General features: G+C 40.8%; 1 protein-coding gene across 3 annotated transcripts in view; it reads right to left on the bottom strand.

The window, feature by feature from the left end:
- PDCD1LG2 (programmed cell death 1 ligand 2) overlaps nucleotides 1-20,734 on the bottom strand; it is a 126,672-nt gene extending 105,938 nt beyond the window's left edge. The window contains exons 1-2 of one of the 3 annotated variants that reach the window (XM_069576510.1): nucleotides 20,315-20,734; nucleotides 4,899-4,964 (exon numbers count right to left, since the gene is read on the bottom strand). In XM_069576510.1, the coding sequence (XP_069432611.1) occupies nucleotides 4,899-4,964; nucleotides 20,315-20,336 (88 nt within the window). In that variant the 5' untranslated portion in view covers nucleotides 20,337-20,734. The remainder of the gene's footprint in view (nucleotides 1-4,898; nucleotides 4,965-20,314) is intronic. The other 2 variants (XM_069576509.1, XM_069576512.1) reach the window with 2 other exon arrangements.
- Nucleotides 20,735-21,309: the final 575 nt, after the last annotated feature.

The following is a 21,309-nucleotide window of genomic DNA, read 5'->3' as shown; positions in this document are numbered from 1 at the left end:
GCCTTTGACAAAAACCCATTTGCTGCTTGCTTTTCCCCTCTGCCTTCTATAGAGTGTATGTGTATATACACACATGGAACCCTGGAGCATAAAGTGTGCTGTCTCTCAGGCAGGTGACATTTTCCAGCTAACATTCACAAGAGGAAAGGGCAATTGGCAAACATGAGTCATGTATCTGAGTCGCTCAGAATAACTAGAAGATTGTTAGTTGGTCTAATTTTGCCACAATTGAAGTTTTTAAGATATGCAAAGCTTTCAGCTTGATTACTTGATATAAAATGATAAGTTTAGGAATGCAGTACACTTTTGCAATCCTCAAGTATTCTCGAAAGTGAAAGTGAAGTCGCTCAGTCGTGTCCGACTCTTTGCGACCCCGTGGACTGTAGCCTACCAGGCTTCTCTGTCTGTGGGATTTTCCAGGCAAGAGTACTGGAGTGGGTTGCCATTTCCTTCTCCAGGGGATCTTCCCGACCCAGGGATCAAACTCAAGTCTCCCACATTGCAGGCAGACGCTTTACCCTCTGAGCCATCTTATTGTAAATTACAGAGGAAATCAAAACACTCTTGCAAACAATTCTGTGAAGAGGTTTTTCTCAAGCTTGGCTGCATATTAGAGTCACTAATGAGAGGGTCTCAACCTTAGCCATAGTTGGTATCAGCTGGGAAGCTTTTAAAACATACTAATGCTCAGACCCCAATTTGTATCCTATAAAATTAAATTCTAATCATTTTGCGAGGCCAGCATCAACTAAAAATAATTTCCTGGGAGTTTCTAATGTGCAAGGAGCATTGAGAAACCATTCAAAGTGTTGTTCTCAGTTTTCTTAGGCAGCTAGTTGGGATGCAGAATCTCAGTCCCTTCCCAGGACCTAGAACCTGCATTTTAACAAGGCTGGGGGATTCAAATGCATATTAACACTTAAGAAACAGAGTTATAACACTGGTTTGTATTTGGTCTGTTGTGTAAGATAGAGTAATAGTTAACACTTATTAAACACAATGAACCAGACACTAGGCTAAACTGTACATCTCATTTGATGTCCCCAAAGCTGCAAGACTGGAGTCACTGCACTCATTTTACAGACGGGGAAACTGAGGCTTAAAGAAAAGATACAATTCGCCCAAAGTAAAAAGGTGGGAGCTCATGGAGTTGGAATTCACATTCATATCTCTGTGCCCTGAAAGCCTGTACTTCTAACAGATATGACTATATATCTACTGGCCTGTGTATACTATATACATTAATGAAACAGATATACTTTTCAGTTTTATACTAAGTAAAAGACATTTGTGTTCTATTTCATATGTCACATGGTTACAAAACTAAACTTCAACGTAGCACTGAACTCCTGATGCCATCAGAGAGACACTGGAGAACACTGGAAAAGTTTCCACAACTGCAAAACTAAGCAGACAAAATATTCATTTGGTCATCTTGACTAAATTAAAGGGTGAAGGACATGGCGACAGCATGAAAAAATAACACATGAAGGTTCTTTAGACAGATGAAAATAGCTGGCCTGAGTAATGCTAGAGCCTTTTTGAAGGTTCTTGGGAGAAGTTTGCATTTTATTTGCAATCCGGAGTCAGCACCTGTCATATCTCCAGGAAACACAAAACAATTTATTTGCATTAACTCCCAAGATAGCTTCCTCTTTAAGCTAATTTTATACTTTTCTTCTGCATTAACAGAAACTTAAATGTTTACAGACTTCCTACCTAAGGGATTTGAAAAGTGAGGATGGGGCTAGGCAGGGAGGTGAGAGGGCACTGCTTTACACAGCCAGTCTTCAGAAAACTCTAGTTCCTGGTTCTGGACAGATGCTGCTCTGGACACCTGACTCATGCACTCCTCTTTGCAAGAATGCTGCATGAGACATCTTGTCTACTTGAAATCCCTTCCCTAACCTGATTCTTCTGCTTTGTATATCTCAGGGGTCAGCAGATGTAGTTTTGAAGGCCGGCTATAACCTAGACAGAATGACCCAGGGTGTGGTCCCTGTCCTAGAGTGACGTCAAGCATCACCATGGCCATGTGCCTCCTGGGTTTTATTCTTCTCAGATGGACGAAGAAAGAGGGAAACATCAATGAGAGACATAAGACTGGGGTTACTTTTTCTTCCAAGACATGACAAAGTACAAAAATAAATATTTTTCTTGAATGTGTCTAGGTTACAAGATGTCCTTAGGTTTTGAAATGAAAATATAAGAAAAAAAAACTGAACTACAATGCTATAGTAATAAGAGAGTGGTATGAGTGAAAGTATATATACATAGATCAATAGAATAGACAGAGGATCCAGAAAAAGGCTCACACAATAAGAGCCAATTGACATTTTTTTTACAAAGGTGCAAAGGCAATCAAAGGAGAAAAGACAGTCTTTTCAACAAGTGAACAAATGGGGCTGGAGCAACTGGATGTCCATATACCAAAAAGAAAAATCCCAATCTATACTGCACAGTATACAAAAATCAACTGAAGGTGGATGGCAAACCTAAATGTAAAATGTACAACTATAAAATGTTTAGAAGAAAACCTAGAAGAAAATCTTTCAGGTCGTGGGTTAGGCAAAGAGTTCTTAGATATGACTAACCATCAAAGAAAAAAATTTGATAAATTGGATAGCTTCAAAATTAAAATCTCTCCTCTGCAAAAGACACTGTTAAGAGAATGAAAAGATGACTAGGAGAAAATATTTGTTTATCACATATCTGATGAAGAATTTGTATCTAGAATACATAAAAAAAACTCTCAAAACTAAAAAATTAGAAAATAACCCAATTAAAAATGGTCAATGATTTGATATGCACTTAAGAAGATATATGGATGGGCAATAGGTACATGAAAATATGCTTATCATTACCAGATACTAGGGAAAGGCAGATTAAACCACAATGAGATACTTCTGTACACCTATTAGAATGACTTTAAAAACAAAAATGGCAATGTCAATACCAAGTGATGTCAAGATGTGGAACAACTGGAACTCTCATACTTTACTGGCAGGAATGCAAAAACAGTATAGATACTAAGAACAGCTTGATGGTTTCTTATAAAGTTAAATATATACTTAATGTATGTCTCAGCAATCCCACTCCTAGGTATTCACTCAAGCGAAATGAAACGCTATGCTTCCACAAAAACCTATATACAAATGTTTAGAGCAACTATATTTATAATTGCCCAAAACAGGAAACAACCCAAAAGCCCCTCAACTGGAAAATGAATAAACAAAATGTGGTGCATACATACAGTGTGATACTAATCAGCAACAAAAAGAAATGAACTACTGATTCATGTAACAATATGGATAAATCTCAAATGCACTGATACGTGAAAGAAGCCAGACAAAAGGAATGTCTAAAAATGATCCCATTTATATAACATTCTGGAAAATTTAAAACTGTAGGCTAGAGCTGGGGGATGGTTGAGGGGTGGTTTTTGCTTGGTGACAGAACTGTTCTGGGTCTTGCTTGTGGTAGTGGCTATATGACTATGTGTGTGCACGTGTGCTCAGACATGTCCAGTTCTGCGGCCCCATAGACTGTAGCCCACCAGGCTCTGCTGTCAATGGACTATCCTGGCAAGAATACTGGAACGGGCTGCCATTTCCTATTCTAGGGCATCTTCCTGACCCAGGGATCAAACCTATGTATCCTGCATTGGCAGGTGAATTCTTTACCATGAGCCACCTGGGAAGTGGCTATATGATTATGCATATGTCAAAACTCATAGATGCTTTTATTTTAAAAAGTATAAATTTTTATTTTATGTCAATTTAAAAGTTAGTAATTTAAAAATGAAAATATTTTCGGATAGCTTTTCACTTCACACTTTAAATTATTTTGCAGATAACACAGTAGACCATACATAGAGCATTCATATAAGGAAAGAGTTAATTTCACACCTGTCTCTAAAAATCCCAGCTGGGCAGGATCCCTTAGGAAGGAAATATCAAGTGTTCATTTAGCCGCCACTGCAAGGCAGGGCTGGAGTAAGCAGAATATTGGAGTGTTCTCCAAAGATGGCCCCAAGTCAATGACTCTAGTGCCAGACCCTGCTGGGCAGCCCAAGGGAAGGGGAGGAATGCTACTGGGATCACCTGGAAGAGAGGGGAAAGCTCCTCAAAAAGTTATCAGTGCCAACAAAGGCATTCTTTCTCAGTCAAAGGCAGTATGTTGGATGACTTCCCATGGGATTGGGCCTGCTATTACAGAGGACCTAATTCCCTGTGTCCATCTCTGTCTTCCTCTCTTACATACTGGTGTTCACCACTATAAAGCGCTCATGATCCTGACTGGACATGTGAATGGTCTGAACTGCCTTCCTCAGGAAAGTGAAACTCTGAAACTGCTTTCCTCCTTGCCATCTATGCCCTCAAGCAGAGTATCTTTCTTCAAAATCCAAAGGCATAGCCTAAGGTTCATTTTTCATTTAGACGCAAGGAAGACTCTGATTTTCCAATTCAAGTAATCCACATTAATGTGTGAATGACCAATGGCTGCTATGGTTGCTTTTTAATAGAGGAAGTGTCCCCGACAGAAGAGAAAAGAACAGCTGCTTGGCATCTCATTTTCAGGACACTTAACCCATGTTCTCTTGGGTCATTTCAGCAATGCATGGTCTGAACGGTCTTGTCATCTTGTTACTATGTTTACTGGAGAGTGGGGATAGATGGACCAATATTATCAGTCCCTGTTTCTGTAAGATAGGAAACAGGTGTGCACAAGCCATCCTGGGCACCATTGTTTTGATTGTGCTTGTCATAGCTGGTAATCACCCTTTCTCTTAAAGAAAGTCTTTAGCCCAAGGACCACATTCTCATCCTCAGCTTCAGCTAGGGGTCATCATCTGTTCCTTCTTCTCAGGACCCTCCCCAGCCTTTGACTTTTCTTACCTTCTGTCTGTTGAAGCTTCAGTCCCAGGCTCAAAATTAGTAGGAGGAACATGTTCTGTACCGGATCTGAAACAGACAATTGAAAGTCTCAGAGCCTTCAGCAGTTTTGCTGGATCTCATGATCTGGTCATTTGCTCACTCCTGAAAACAATGAAATGACTGGTAAACAAATCTTTGTGGAGGCAGTGGACCGTAGTAGAGTAGAGCTAGGAAGAAAAGTTAAAGGCTGATTGCCTAGAGGAGATGAGAGATAGGGTAAGAAGAAGTGAGGCAATCTATCGATCAAAATTAGAAGCTCTTCTTCCCTTTCTTGCAACCTTTTCTGAGTATGAACCAGTCCTCATGACTGGTAACCACAAAAGCTGGTTATCTGCACCTCTTTGTTTCTTCCATAGTTTCAGTGTAGGCCTTTGAAAATCAGTCTTGTTCATCAAATGGATACTGTACACCATCATTTCCAGCTGGACTGCAACTCTGGGAATGGAGCTAGATAGTATATAAATACTTGCTAGTTGACTGAGCAGGTAAAGTTGTCAAAGCTCACAAACTTTCCCACTTAAGGACTTCTCACAGCTAAAGCAAAAGGGACAGGGAATAACACTGTCAACTTCTTTGTCCTCAAAGAGGCTTTTAAATTTTATTGGCCTTGGAAGCATTTCTTCAAGGGGAATTAATCAGACAGAGGCATACATCTGAATCAGGTAAAAGCAGAGCTGCTCCGAGTACAATGGAAAGCCAGGGAAGGATTTGGATCAGGAGAATGACATGACCTCATTTACATTTTTAAAAGAGGACTTAATTTTGGTGTAGACAATAGACTACTGTTGTAAAGGACAATGGGATGGGCAAGATTGGAAGCAGAACGATCAGTAAGGAATTTTTTTTGCAGAGATGATGATAGTTTAGACCAGAGTAGTGGGGCCAGTGGAGATGAGAGGTAGTCTGTTGAAGGTTTTTTCCATTTATACATTTAAAACACTTATTGAACTTTTAAAATTTGTCCTTTAAATTATTAAAATCTTAACAGCTTTATTGGAGTATAATTGACATACAATAGAGGATTATGTGTGTGTGTATATATATATATTTAAGACACAGATGATTCAGTGGTACAACTCAGTGGTTTTTAGTATATTCTACAGAACTGTGCAACCCATACCACTATCCAATTCTGGATCATTCTCATCACTCCAAAAAGGAACCCCATGCCCATTAGCTGAAACTCCCCAATTCTTCTTCCCTCTTCCTCCAGTCCCTGGCAACCACTAACCTTCTTTCTGTCTCTATAAACCTGCTTATTCTGGTTATTTCATATAAATAGAATCATACAATATGTGGTCTTTTGTGTCTAGCTTCTTCCACTGAGGATATTATTTTCAAGACTCCTCTGTGTTGTAATGCATTACCAGTACTTCACTCCTTTTTATGACAAGCTGAGCGCTGAAGAATTGATGCTTTTGAACTGTGGTGTTGGAGAAGACTCTTGAGAGTCCCTTGGACTGCAAGGAGATCCAACCAGTCCATCCTAAAGGAGATCAGTCCTGGGTGTTCATTGGAAGGACTGATGTTGAAACTGAAACTCCAATACTTTGACCACCTGATGTGAAGAACTGACTCATTTGAAAAGACCCTGATGCTGGGAAAGATTGCGGGCAGGAGGAGAAGGGGACGACAGAGGATGAGATGGTTGGATGGCATCACCGACTCAATGGACATGAGCTTGGGTGGGCTCTGGGAGTTGGTGAGGAACAGAGAGGCCTGGCGTGCTGCAGTTCATGGGGTCGCTAGGAGTCGGACACGACTGAGTGACTGAACTGAACTGAACTGATTATTCTATTGGTGTGTGTTCACACCACTTCTTTCTTATCCATTCAACAGTTGATAGATATTTGAGTTGTTTCCACTTGTTGGCTATAATGCTGCTATGAACGTTCATTTACAAGTTTTTGTGTAGATATGTATCTGAATCACTTGAGTGTACATGTAGGAGTGGAACTGCTTGGTTAAGTGTTAACTCTGTATTTAACTTTTCCAGAAACGGTGAAATTGGTTATCAAATATATGATTTTCAATTGCTCTCTCCCATCCTGTGATTGTCTTTTCAGTTTCTTGACAGAGTTCTTTGAAGCACAGATGTTTTAATTTAATTGTAAAATACAAATTAATTTTGATGAAGGCGAGTTTTGTTTAAAACTTTCTCTTTTAATTGCTTGTTCTTTACGTGTCATCTCTAAGAAATCATTGCCTAACCCAAGGTCACAAAGATTTACATCTATGTTTCCTTCTGAGAATTTCACAGCTTTAGTTCTTTTATTTACATCCTTAACCCAGTTTGAGTTAATTTTTGTAAATGGTGTGAGGTAAGATTTCATTCATTCATTTGCACATGGACATCCACTTATCTCTGCACAATTTGTTGAAAACAGTATTCTTTTTCCATTGAATTGTCATAGCACCCTCACCAAAAATCAACTGACCTTAAATGCATGGGCTTAGCTTGAAATCTCAATTCTATTCCATTGACATAAATGTCTGTCTTATGTTTGTACCATAGACTGCTGATTATGTGGTAGCTTTACAGTAAGTTTTGAAATCTGGAAATGTGAATCTTTAAACTTGCTTTTCTTTTTTTAAGACTTTACTTTTATTATTATTTGATGTGTGGCTATTCTTGCTCTCTTGCATCTCCATGTGAAGTTTAGGAAAAATTTCTCCATTTCCACACAAGAAAGCAGCTGGAATTTTGACAGGGATTGCACTAAATCTGTAGGTCTATTGGGGAATACAGCCATCTTTATAATACTAAGTCTTCTAATCCATGAATGCAGCATGTTTTTCCATTTATTTAAGTATTCTATATTTTTAAAGAAGATTTGATGGGAATTGCTGACAGCTTGGAAATATAGTTTAACAAGTGTAAATAAATCTAGGAAAATTTCTAGGTTTGGGGCTTGAGTCACTAGGAATGGAGATACCTATTAAAAAGAGGAAAACTAAGAAAGAAGCAGATTTGAGAGCAGAAAACAAGAGCTGTATTTGGAATATCTTTGGTTTGAAATGACTATTGGACTCCAAGTAAAGATGTTTAGTAGGTGGGTGGACAACTGGTGATCCAAAGTTTAGGGCAGAGACACACATTTGGGAGTCATTAATGCCTAAGTGTTACCTAAAGCCACAGTGCTGCATGGTGTCTCCTAAAGAGAGACAGAGAAGGGACAGTGTCAAAGGACTGAGATATGGGGCATTCCAACATTTATAGGTCTTTGGGGGGAATACTAACAAAGTGAACTGGGAGAATGAGTATAAAGGCAAATTAAGCATCTCTTATTCTCTATATTTTGATGATTTCACATCTGGAGTCTTGTCGACTCTAGAAGGACTGCCTCCTCAGGATTAGCCATTTCCTAGAGACAGTATGAAAAGGTAAAATGATAGGATACTGAAAGAGGAGCTCCCCAGATCAGTAGGTGCCCAATATGCTACTGGAGATCAGTGGAGAAATAACTTCAGAAAGAATGAAGGGATGGAGCCAAAGTGAAAACAATACCCAGTTGTGGATGTGACTGGTGATAGAAGCAAGGTCCGATGCTGTAAAGAGCAATATTACATAGGAACCTGGAATGTCAGGTCCATGAATCAAGGCAAATTGGAAGTGGTCAAACAAGAGATGGCAAGAGTGAACGTCGACATTCTAGGAATCAGCGAACTAAAATGGACTGGAATGGGTGAATTTAACTCAGATGACCATTATATCTGCTACTGCGGGCAGGAATCCCTCAGAAGAAATGGAGTAGGCAAAATGGTCAACAAAAGAGTCTGAAATGCAGTAACCTGGATGCAATCTCAAAAATGACAGAATGATCTCTATTTGTTTCCAAGGCAAACCATTCAATATCACAGTTATCCAAGTCTATGTCCCAACCAGTAACGCTGAAGAAGCTGAAGTTGAATGGTTCTATGAAGACCAAGACCTTTTAGAACTAACACCCCAAAAAGATGTCCTTTTCATTATAGGGGACTGGAACGCAAAAGTAGGAAGTCAAGAAACACCTGGAGTAACAGTAAATTTGGCCTTGGAATGCGGAATGAAGCAGGGCAAAGACTGATAGAGTTTTGCCAAGAAAAGGCACTGGTCATAGCAAACACCTTCTTCCAACAACACAAGAGAGGACTCTACACCAGATGGTCAACACCAAAATCAGATTGATTATATTCTTTGCAGCCAAAGATGGAAAAGCTCTATGCAGTCAATAAAAACAAGACCAGGAGCTGACTGTGGCTCAGATCATGAACTCCTTGTTGCTAAATTCAGACTCAAATTGAAGAAAGTAGGGAAAACCACTAGACCATTCAGGTATGATCTAAATCAAATCCCTTATGATTATACAGTGGAAGTCAGAAATAGATTTAAGGGACTAACCTGATAGACAGAGTGCCTAATGAATTATGCATGGAGGTTTGTGACATTGTACAGGAGACAGGGAGCAAGACCATCCCCATGGAAAAGAAATGCAAAATGGCGGTCTGAGGAGGCCTTACAAATAGCTGTGAAAAGAAGAGAAGCAAAAAGCAAGGAGAAAAGGAGAGATATAAGCATCTGAATGCAGAGTTCCAAAGAATAGCAAGGAGAGATAAGAAAGCCTTCCTCAGCGATCAATGCAAAGAAATAGAGGAAAACAACAGAATGGGAAAGACTAGAAATCCCTTCAAGGAAATTAGAGATATCAAGGGAACATTTCATGCAAAGATGGGCTCGATAAGGGACAGAAATTGTATGGACCTAACAGAAGCAGAAGATATTAAGAAGAGGTGGCAAGAATACACAGAAGAACTGTACAAAAAAGATCTTCACGACCAAGATAATCACGATGGTGTGATCACTCACCTAAAGCCAGACATCCTGGAATGTGAAGTCAAGTGGGCCTTAGAAAGCATCACTACGAACAAAGCTAGTGGAGGTGATGGAATTCCAGTTGAGCTATTTCAAATCCTGAAAGATGATGCTGTGAAAGTGCTGCACTCAATATGCCAGCAAATTTGGAAAATTCAGCTGTGGCCACAGGACTGGAAAAGGTCAGTTTTCATTCCAATACCAAAGAAAGGCAATGCCAAAGAATGTTCAAACTACCGCACAATTGCACTCATCTCACACGTTAGTAAAGTAATGCTCAAAATTCTCCAAGCCAGGCTTCAGCAATACATGAACTGTGAACTTCCTTCCAGATGTTCAAGCTGGTTTTAGAAAAGGCAGAGGAACCAGAGATCAAATTGCCAATATCCGCTGGGTCATCAAAAAAGCAAGAGAGTTCCAGAAAAACATCTATTTCTGCTTTATTGACTATGCCAAAGCCTTTGACTGTGTGGATCACAATCAACTGTGGAAAATTCTTCAAGAGATGGGAATACCAGACCACCTGACCTGCCTCTTGAGAAACCTATATGCAGGTCAGGAAGCAACAGTTAGAATTGGACATGGAACAACAGACTGGTTCCAAACAGGAAATGGAGTATGTCAAGGCTATATATTGTCACCCTGCTTCTTTAACTTCTATGCAGAGTACATCATGAGAAACGCTGGGCTGGAAGAAGCACAATCTGGAATCAAGATTGCCGGGAGAAATATCAATAACCTCAGATGCAGATGACACCTTATGGCAGAAAGTGAAGAGGAACTAAAAAGCCTCTTGATGAAAGTGAAAGAGGAGAGTGAAAAAGTTGGCCTAAAGTTCAACATTCAGAAAACGAAGATCATGGCATCTGGTCCCATCACTTCATGGGAAATAGATGGGGAAACAGTGGAAACAGTGTCAGACTTTATTTTGGGGGGGCTCCAAAATCACTGCAGATGGTGACTGCAGCCATGAAATTAAAAGACGCTTACTCCTTGGAAGAAAAGTTATGACCAACCTAGATAGCATGTTGAAAAGCAGAGACATTACTTTGTCAACAAAGTTCTGTCTAGTCAAGGCTATGGTTTTTCCAGTGGTCATGTATGGATGTGAGAGTTGGACTGTGAAGAAAGCTGAGCACCGAAGAATTGATGCTTTTAAACTGTGGTGTTGGAGAAGACTCTTTCATGCTAAAGCTGAAACTCCAGTACTTTGGCCACCTCATGCGAAAAGTTGACTCATTGGAAAAGACTCTAATGCTGGGAGGGATTGGGGGCAGGAAGAGAAGGGGACAGCAGAGGATGAGATGGCTGGATGGCATCACTGACTCGATGTACGTGAGGCTGAGTGAACTCTGGGAGATGGTGATTGACAGGGAAGCCTGGCGTGCTGTGATTCATAGGGTCGCAAAGAGTCGGACATGACTAAGTGACTGAACTGAAACTAGAGACAGTAAGCAACTTACCTATTTCATATGCAAATCAACCTATCCAGAGCCCTACCTCCAATCATCTCCTTTTGGGGCTTTCACACTCTGGGCCATTTTATATATATCTGTTCTAATCACCCTAGGGCCAAATAACAGATTATTCAAACTAGCCCAATTCCTTCCTAGGGAAACCACAGTGAGGGCTCCTGCCCACTTTGCCCCCTCTCCTTCTACCTCATGTGCAACACTGGTATTTTCCTGTATGGCCCTCTGTGGTGTGGCATGCCCCTTTCTCTTGGGATCTGTGACTATAACAAACTATTTTTTCAATTAAAGTCACCTCCTGATCTGTTGGCTTCACCGCTAATAATGATAAAATAATGAACAAAAATTAAAAAAATAATAATAAAACCTAGAGTTTAAAACATAGAAGGAGGGAGTTATCAGTTGAGCCAAATGCTCTTAGGCACTGGATTTAGCAGCATGAAGGTCATTGATGACCCTGGTAAGCACAGTATAAATAGACTTCATACAGATAAAAATAGGAAGTAAGGAAGTGGAGACATCAGAATATGGGCAACTTTTTAGAGAACAGTGCTATAAAAAGGGGAAGAGATATGAGGCAGTAGCTAGAAGGGAATGCAAGGTCCACAGGGGTCTGTATTCTTGTTTTTTATTTAGGGAAGGAGATATTACAGCAGGTAACAACTGGGTATGGTAGTCATACCATACCCATATAGTCATCCTATAAAGAAAGCTGAGCGTTGAAGAATCGGTGCTTTTGAACTGTGGTGTTGGAGAAGACTCTTGAGAGTCCCTTGGACTGCAAGGAGATCCAACCAGGCCATCCTAAAGAAAATCAGTCCTGAATATTCATTGGAAGGACTGATGCTGAAGCTCTAATACTTTGACCACCTGATGTGAAGAACTGACTCATTGGAAAAGACCCTGATACTGGGAAAGATTGAAGGCTGGAGGAGAAGGGGATGACAGAGGATGAGATGATTGGATGGGATCACTGACTCAATGGACGTGAGTTTGAGTAAACTCTGGGAGTTGGTGATGGACAGGGAGGCCTGGCATGCTGCAGTCCATGGGGTCGCAAAGAGTCGGACATGACTCAGCGACTGAAATGAACAACTGGGAACAAAATCTAGTGCTTTCCAGCAAGAAATGCTCAAGACACATCTTTGCTGGACTTGAAAACTCTCTTCCTTATTGAAAATGCAAATACATCCAGAAAAGATATCATTTTAAGCTGCATGTGTAGCTTAGCACTTTCTGAGCATTTTTGTTTCTAGAGTACAAAAGGATAGCATGTAGCATATAGTTCTGGCAACAGAAAGGACTCTGGATTCACCCAATACTGGTTCTAACTTCCCCTTCTTCCCTCCCCACCCAAGGGGACTTTCCTTGCACACTGCCTCCTTGAGCCAACTAAGAGACAGTCACTGTCATAAAGGTACTTTCCAACCAGAAGTCTTCTTTCATCTAAGGATAATGTGCCCCATGCAGTGATTAAGAGCTCAGGTTCTAATGTCAGGGACATTCTGAGTTCAAATTCTGAGTCTACAAATTATTAGCGTTTTCCCTGGTGTGTCAGATGGTAAAGAATTTGCCTGCAATGCAGGAGACGCAGGATCAATCCCTGGGTGGGGAAGATCCCCTGGAGAAGGGAATGACTACCCACTTCATTATTCTTGCCTGGAGAATTCCATGGACAGAGGAACCTGGCAGGCTACAGTCCATGGGATCACAAAGAGTTGGACATGACTGAGTGACTAACACTTTCACTTTCAAGACCTTAGATAGTTTATAAAAACTTCTGTATCCCATTTCCATAAAGAGTCAATAATAATAACTCTTACTTCGAGCCAGAATCCTGGGGTCATCTTAAACCTACTCATCTCTCATCTTACACATTCAGTCCATCCCTCAGTCCTATTAATTCTACTTCCTGGATGATGCCTCTTCTTCCCACAGCCCTACTATCACCTTACTTCAGCTTCACATGATTTCTCCTTACATAGCATAGAGTAGTCTCCTCATGCCATTTTTACCTCCTAGTCTTGCTTCCTTCTGATCCATCCTTCTCTAATGGTCACAAATCTTGGAGTCATCCTTGACTCCTATGTTCTCTCACCTTCATCTGATTCATGAACAAATCCTATAAGCCATTATTTAAAATATATCCAGAATCTGACCACATCTCACTGCTTCTATTAATATATCAATCTCAGCCATCACTCTCTCTCATGGTGATTCTAACTTTGGCTTCCTACAGGTGATTCTCAACACAGGAACCAGAGCGAGTCTTTAAAAATATAATTTGAATCATGTCTGCTCAAAACATTTTGGTGGCTCAATATTTCACTGAGAATAAAAGCATAAGTCCCTCCAATAACCCATATAAGAGAGGCCTCTGTGTTAAGCCTCTCCTGCCATGCTTTAGAAAACCCTATTGTGGCCATGCCCCTTCTGCAGTGTGGGGTGTTTGCTGGGCTGAGAGGTATTATCTAGAGCCCTCGACCTTACCCATGACCCATTACAATCTGTGTCTTTGGGATGCTAGACTTCCCTGCCCAGATGGCCCTGAGCCCACCTCCAGCCTATGCAATGCCTTCCTCAGATCCACCCCTTCAAGAGTGGATCTTGTTGCCAGTGTGCCTACCCCCACCCTTGGATGTTTTCTTTGCTCTTTCTAGTGAGACTGCCTTATATAAAACTGCAACAGCACCACCTCTCCCCTCCCCAGCATTTCCAATTTTCCTTGTCTGTCTCTCTTTCCCAAAACTTTTGTTACCATCGAATTTACCATATAATGTACCTGTTTTATTATATTATTAATATTACCTGCTGTCTTCCATTATAATATAATCACTCAAAGGGCAGGGATCTTTGTCTGTTTGCTTACTACTATGCCTTCAACCCTAGAGCACAGTCTGGCAATAAGGAGGCACTCAGTTAATATTTATTGGATGAACCATCCCTTTACCTAGCAGGCAGAACAATCTCTTGAAAACTGAATAATCAAACCTAAACCATGTCACTCCTGCTTAAAAGACTTCAACAGCTCCCACTGTTTACAAGGTGATGTCTTCCAGGCTAGAACAGGAGCTCTTTGTACAGTCATCCCCTGGTATCTTGCAGGGTATTGGTTCTAGGATTGTCTGCAGATACCAAAATCCAGGGATACTCAAGTCCATTATGTAAAGTGGCATAGCATAGCTGGCCATATACATAGGGTCATAGAGCCCTTTGGATGCAAAAGGTGGATTGCACTTGATTTGGTCCTTATAACTGTGTGCTGAACAGACAAGTGAATGAGTGTTTGTATGCATGACAATTTAGCATCATACTCAGGAATCTTAGTCCACAGACTCCCAATTGACACATTCTATCAGAGAAACAGAAACTATATAGTGGCTGTTTATTTGGGGTGCATACAAGAACTTTTTATCAAACAGAGCCACTCACAACAGAATGGGCCACTCAGGCATGGGGAGGCCTCATTCCTGGAATTCTTTAAGCACAGGGTACACGCTGAAACAAAAGTTTCCACAAAAGGTAGAAAGTGATCCCTTTTTAACAGTAAGATTATTGACAAGATTATCTCCCAGAAGAATGTTTCCACAGGTATCTCAAGTCCCTCACCAATTTCCCTCAAAACACGGCAATCTGGATAAGACTTCTGCCTCCTGGGCTCCTTATGAGAACCACATTTTCTGAAAAAAAGTGGATTCTTAAAGCATTTAATGTTAGGGAAGTATGAATTCTTTCATACTCAGCCAGGCAGGGCCTGGAAGAATTTATTTGGAGAACTTATAGGGTGCACTGCTAAATCAATTAACTTGATGCATCATTTACAGAGCACCGATGGGTGAGGTACTTCTTCAGCCAAATGAGCATTGTGATGACTCTTTTCCACAATGCAATGAACATGTTCAAACAACCACAGCCTTCTCTAGCTTTCTCTTTTAAAACTCACCTTTGTTTTGGATATAAATATTTTCCTATGCCTGGCCTAGGCCTGGTCAATTGTTAATTTTCATCTTAATTATATATTCCTTATGGATGTATTTGGTTTTGCTAGTCTTTTCATCAAGCAGAGGAAGATTATAGCTATCCTTGTATCAGGCAGGGTAGCCTCTAATACTTAGGAATGTGAGTGGAAAAATTTAATCAAGTAATTAGTTTAGCTGAATTTCTTAATTTCTGGATAATTCTTAATGAAGTTCTGAGTAGTTCTTGATAATTCTGCCTATGAGCATGTTGTAGTTGAGGGCAAGGCAAGTAGTTGAGGGAAGTATGAACTCTTTCATACTCAGTCAGGCAGGGCCTGAAAGAGTGACCTAAAATGGAACAGAATGGCATAGGATAAGCTTTGAGAAATTTTCTTGTGGCTCCGGGAGGAGCCAAGAAGGGCCCTCTTGGTCAGGAGATGATCAAGCTTGAGAGTGAGAAGAAGTGAAAGCTACCATTTTTAGATTTGTGAAAGGTCCTGCTCAAATTGCTGCCCTCTTTCTGTTGGTACCCAGGCCACTAGAGAAGCTGTTGCTCTTGGTGGCATGGTGGAAGGTTTTAGGAGACAGGAGATCCGGTCTTTGTCTCTGCTGCCTTAGGAATTTATTCTCCACTTTCTACAAAAGAAGGGTGAACTAGGTGATTTCCACAGTCCCTTCTATGTGCCATCTATGCAGCTAACAACCAATCTCAACTATTTTGTTTCACCATGTTAGGTAATCCTCAAGTGTGCAACATACCAAGATTTTTGATGAACCATGAAAATAATATTTTTAGGTATTAATGTGTGATTCCATTTCTAACTACCAAAAGTACCATTGGCATATCAGTAACATTTGATCACTAGTGTCCAAGATAAAGTTACAATAAGTAAGACTGGCCTTATTCCAGCTAAAGTCTTTCACTCCTCTCCTCTAAAAGGCATTTAAGAAAGAGACTTAAGATGATATCATAGAGATAATTAATACACTTTAACTTATAAATGTGTATTTATATGAATGTGTGTGAGGGTTCAGTCGTGTCTGAGTCTTTCCAACCCTGTAGACTGTAGTTCACCAGGTTCCTTTGTCTATGAGATTATCCCAGCAAGAATATTGGAGTGAGTTGCCATTTCCTCCTCCAGGGGCTCTTCCCAACTAAGGGATCTAACTCACGTCTCCTGCGGCTCCTGCACTGGCAGGTAGATTCTTTACCACTGTGTCATATGGGAAGCCCATATGAATGTGTTCAGTTCAGTTCAGTCGCTCAGTCGTGTCTGACTCTTTGTGACCCCATGAATCGCAGCACGCCAGGCCTCCCTGTCCATCACCAACTCCCGGAGTTCACTCAAGCTCATGTCCATCGGGTCGGTGATGCCATCCAGCCATCTCATCCTCTGTCATCCCCTGCTCCTCCTGCCCCCAATCCCTCCCAGCCTCAGAGTCTTTTCCAATGAGTCAACTCTTCACATGAGGTGGCCCAAGTACTGGAGTTTCAGCTTTAGCATCAGTCCTTCCAAAGAAATCCCAGGGTTGACCTCCTTCAGAATGGACTGGTTGGATCTCCTTATAGTCCAAGGGACTCTCAAGAGTCTTCTCCAACACCATAGTTCAAAAGCATCAATTCTTCAGCATTCAGCTTTCTTCACAGCCCAACTCTCACATCCATACATGACTACTAGAAAAACCACAGCCTTGGCTAGACGGACCTTTGTTGACAAAGTAATGTCTCTGCTTTTGAATATGCTATCTAGGTTGCTCATAACTTTCCTTCCAAGAAGTAAGCGTCTTTTAATTTCATGGCTGCAGTCACCATCTGCAGTGATTTTGGAGCCCAAAAAAATAAAGTCTGACACTGTTTCCACTGTTTCTCCATCTATTTGCCATGAAGTGACGGGACCAGATGCCATGATCTTAGTTTTCTGAATGTTGAGCTTGAAGCCAACTTTTTCACTCTCCTCTTTCACTTTCATCATATGAATGTGTACATAGACATAAAGTTGAACTTTTGATCTGAGACCCAGGTAGATTATCTGTAGACTTAAGACACAATTCTAATGAATTTAACTTAGCAGTTCAAATTTAACTTAAATTCAAATTGAATCTCAACTTTTTAATCAATAAATACTAAGCTCCCATTTTTTGCAAGTTTTTGTATTAGACTGTGAGAATCAATAGAAGATTAACCTAAGAAAGCATCCCTACCTTTAAAGACATTATAACACAGTCAGAAGGTTAAAACTTGTACACATTAAAAATAATAATAAGCGGCATAAAATATTTTGCATGAAGATAAAAAAACCCTGGAAGCTGACTGGTAGTGATGGGATTTGAAGTGAGTCTTTGAAGCACTGATAGCAATTGGAGAGCTGAACAACTCTTAAGGGCACTGCAGATGGCCCAGGAGCAAACATGTAGGGCATGTTGAGGAAGACAATGAAGAGCATAACCTGGCTGGAAATACAATTTGAGAATGTTAAGAGCTTAATACCAGGTAGAGCTGCCAAGAAAGACAGTAACAGTCATTCAAACACTGAGTGACAATAACAAAGAAGTTTGGAAAGATTAAATCTGAGGGGTTTTTTCCCCCTTTAGTATATAATAGTGGGAAAGTGGAATTAGAGGTCAGCTACTTGATTAGCGGGTTCACAGTATTCATCCAGAAGTTTGGTAAAGCCCCAGATTTAGGGTCAAAAAAAAGGAAGAAAGGGAGAAGAAGGAGAAATTTATTATAAGACAACTGATGGGAAAATTGACAAAACAATTGACAAGTGATTAGCCACATGGGAAAGAAAGAGAAGCAACAAGTTGATTGTGGTTTTTGAGGCCAGACTGTCAAGACAATATTGATGTTATTGGGGGTGGGGGACAAATATAAGACCAAGAACTGATTTTTAAAGGGAAGATGATGGGTTGAGTTTGAGTCAAGAAGTAATACAAGGCAGTCAAGAAAACTGTAGGTCTAAAGTTTGGGACACTATTTGGGACTAGAGATAAAGAAGTTAATTCTAATAAAAATGTGAGATGATACTAGGGAATAAATTAACTCTCTGAGAGGGAGAGTATAAAAAAAGAGATTAGAAAGAAAAAGTCTGAACTCTGAGGAATGCTCCAAAATTTGGAGACCAGAGAAGAAATGATCTAAGAGTGAGAAGCTTCATTATCACAATATCTCAGAGCCATAGGAGGAAAATCCCAAGAAGCAGAAGGGGCTGATAATAGAGAGATCAGGAGAGCAAGAACTGGGAATCAGTCCCAGGGGTATTTGAAAAGGCTGGAGAGCACTGTGGTAACTGGGGCTGGATAAACTTTCAGATTCCTCCATCTATCCTAGAATTCTGTGAGTTGATTGGAAAATTAGGGGAACACAGCCTGAGGAAGCCCCACTGCAGAAGACCCAGGATGGAATATGAGGAGACCAGCATGCAGTTGCCTCATTACAGGGTAACCCAAGTATGACACAGTTAATGCTGGCGGCATATTTGGATGTTGCCACGTGGAATAAAAATGACACACAACAACCTAAGGATCACTGTCCAAAGCATCTTAAAGCAAGTCAATCTGAAGTATGACTCCTAATACTGTCCCTGAGGAATCTGCTTCACTTCCATCAGCCCCATTGCCTGCTATATATTATGCAAACATCCCACATCTGATGATTTACCTGCCATTTCATCAAATCAACTAATTCAACAACTGAACAAGCACTCAGTGAGAACCTATGCATATACATATGCATATACACTATGATGGGCACTGGGGATTCAGAGGACCTAAAAGGTGTGTCTTAGCCTACAAGGAGCTGAAGTTTAATGGAAAGGTTCACAGACAGAAGAAATCTGAAAAGACACCTTGAACAGAAAGCAAGGAAGATATGTTGATAGTGAGAGTTCAGGTAATGACGGCAAATAGACCAGTTCTGAGTGGCAACAGATACAGTTCAGCTATTCATAAACTCTTAGACTTCAAAGGGAGCTTACAGAACATCCAGGTCAACTGGCATTTAACTCCTGCTACAACTGTCTGAGAGCTTCCCAGGTGGTGGTAGTGGTAAAGAACCTGCCTGCCAATCCGGGAGATGTAAGAGCTGCAGGTTTGATCCCTGGTTCGGGAAGTTCTCCTGGAGGAGGGCAGAGCAACCTACTCCAGTGTTCTTGCCTGGAGAATCCCATGCATAAGGAAGCCTGGCAGGCTACAGTCCATGGGGTCACAAAGAGTTGGACGTGACTGAAATGATCTACCACACATGCACAACTATCTGATTGCTGCTCACAGTGAATACTCTTACTGTGCATTTTATCAATGTATGCCATTCATTTCCTTTCACAGAACCACAGAATTTCAGGGTTAGAAGACCTTATCTGTAGGTTATTTCATTCAAGTTTCACCTCCTCACTTCAACCATTTCTCACATGAGTTCCTTATCATCTCTATTCTATTATGTACACATGGGTAGTGACCAATAGTGGTTTTCCTTCATTTTGCTAAACTTTCTTTTACCATTTTATGTAGAATAGAAGCCCTTTAGTAGGCCCAAGTCACACTTTTGTTAAATAATGGTTGTCTATAAGCTAACGCGCATGGTTGGTTTTTCTGCTGTGTCCCTCGGCATGCGGGCTCTTACTTCCCTGACCAGGAATCAAACCTGCAACCCCTGCATTGGAAGCTAGGAGTCTTAACCAGTGGACCACCAGGGAAGTCCTGGTTTGTTTGTTTGTTTTAAACAATTGATTTTTAGAACATATCTTGTAAACACAGGCTACTGTGGAATGTTGACTGCCTGCCAAAGGGTTAATCACAAACAGATGTTGGATGTAAAAAACCAAATTTTTAAGTTCCGTTAACTTTCCAAAATTCTAAGTGGAGTGACAATTTCAGGAATATTTCAATTTTTTCTGTTCACATTTATTTTGTGCAGAAAAGAAAAAACTCATCTTTTAAAACTGCTCAGCAAGAATGATAAGCATAGGACCAACAAGAGAAATCCTACTGTTTTGAGGACAGGTGGAAATTAGCTTGCTTATGCCCCTGAACACAATTTCTGAGGCAGTTTCTCACATCTCCAATGGTCTGGAGAGAAAATGTGCCTGCACTTACCCGACTGTGGCAGCCTCATCATGGTCCACAACACCAACTCACAAAACGAGACAATCACAGCCCACTTGATACTCCCATCAGGCCTTGGTGAGGCTCCTCAGGCAAAGACTCCAAAGAAAATAAAACAACAAACAGTTGCTCTTTGTCAGTCCTCGGAGAAGCCAACAAAACAAACAGCCAAAATGAAAATAAAACCTAGGTTGCTACCGAGACCACTGGGTTCTTTCTAGCTGGCAGAGGGACATACGATGACGGCTGACAGAAAAATATGGAGATAAGGTACATTAAGCGAGAGGACAAAAGAGATCATCCCCATCCAGCTCAGGCTTTCTCTTAACATGAGGACGATTCAAACCAAAACTGATTCTAAGGAACTGATTACAGCCCAGCCTACTGGGAAGCTTTGGTTTCACTTTCAGCGTTGCACATTCTAGCTACGCACCAAGAAGTCTGCATAGATTTTATTTGTTTTCTTAGGCTCCTGTAACAAATCACCACAACCTGAGTGGCTTAAAACCACAGACAGTCTATCTACATTTCTCTCACAATTTCGGAGGCTAGAAGTCTGAGGTCAAGGTGTCACATGGCCATATTCCCGCTAAAGGCTCCAGGGAAGAATGCTTCCTTGCCTCTTCCTACCTTCTGGGGGCTCCTGTCAAACCTTGGCATTCCTCGGCTGCAGCTGATCATTCTAATCTCTGCCTTCATTTCACCTTATTTATGACCTTATTCCTTGCTCATACTCTTTGTGTCCTCTCCTCTTCTATAAGAACACCAGCCATTGTGTTAGTGCCCACCCTATTCCAGTATGACCTCATCTTAACTAATTACATCTGCTAACACCCTAGTTTCAAATAAGGTCACATTCAGAGGCTCCAGTGGGCATGGAATTTTGGGGGAACACTATTCAACCCTCTACGGAGCTTCATTTCATTCTTGGAGCAACGTGTGGTCTAGATACTATTAGACCCATGATACATACAAGGAAACAGCTG

This window comes from Ovis canadensis, chromosome 2 (assembly GCF_042477335.2).
Source record: "Ovis canadensis isolate MfBH-ARS-UI-01 breed Bighorn chromosome 2, ARS-UI_OviCan_v2, whole genome shotgun sequence".
Taxonomy (NCBI): Eukaryota; Metazoa; Chordata; class Mammalia; order Artiodactyla; family Bovidae; genus Ovis; species Ovis canadensis.
This window is presented reverse-complemented; position numbering and strand designations above follow the sequence as displayed.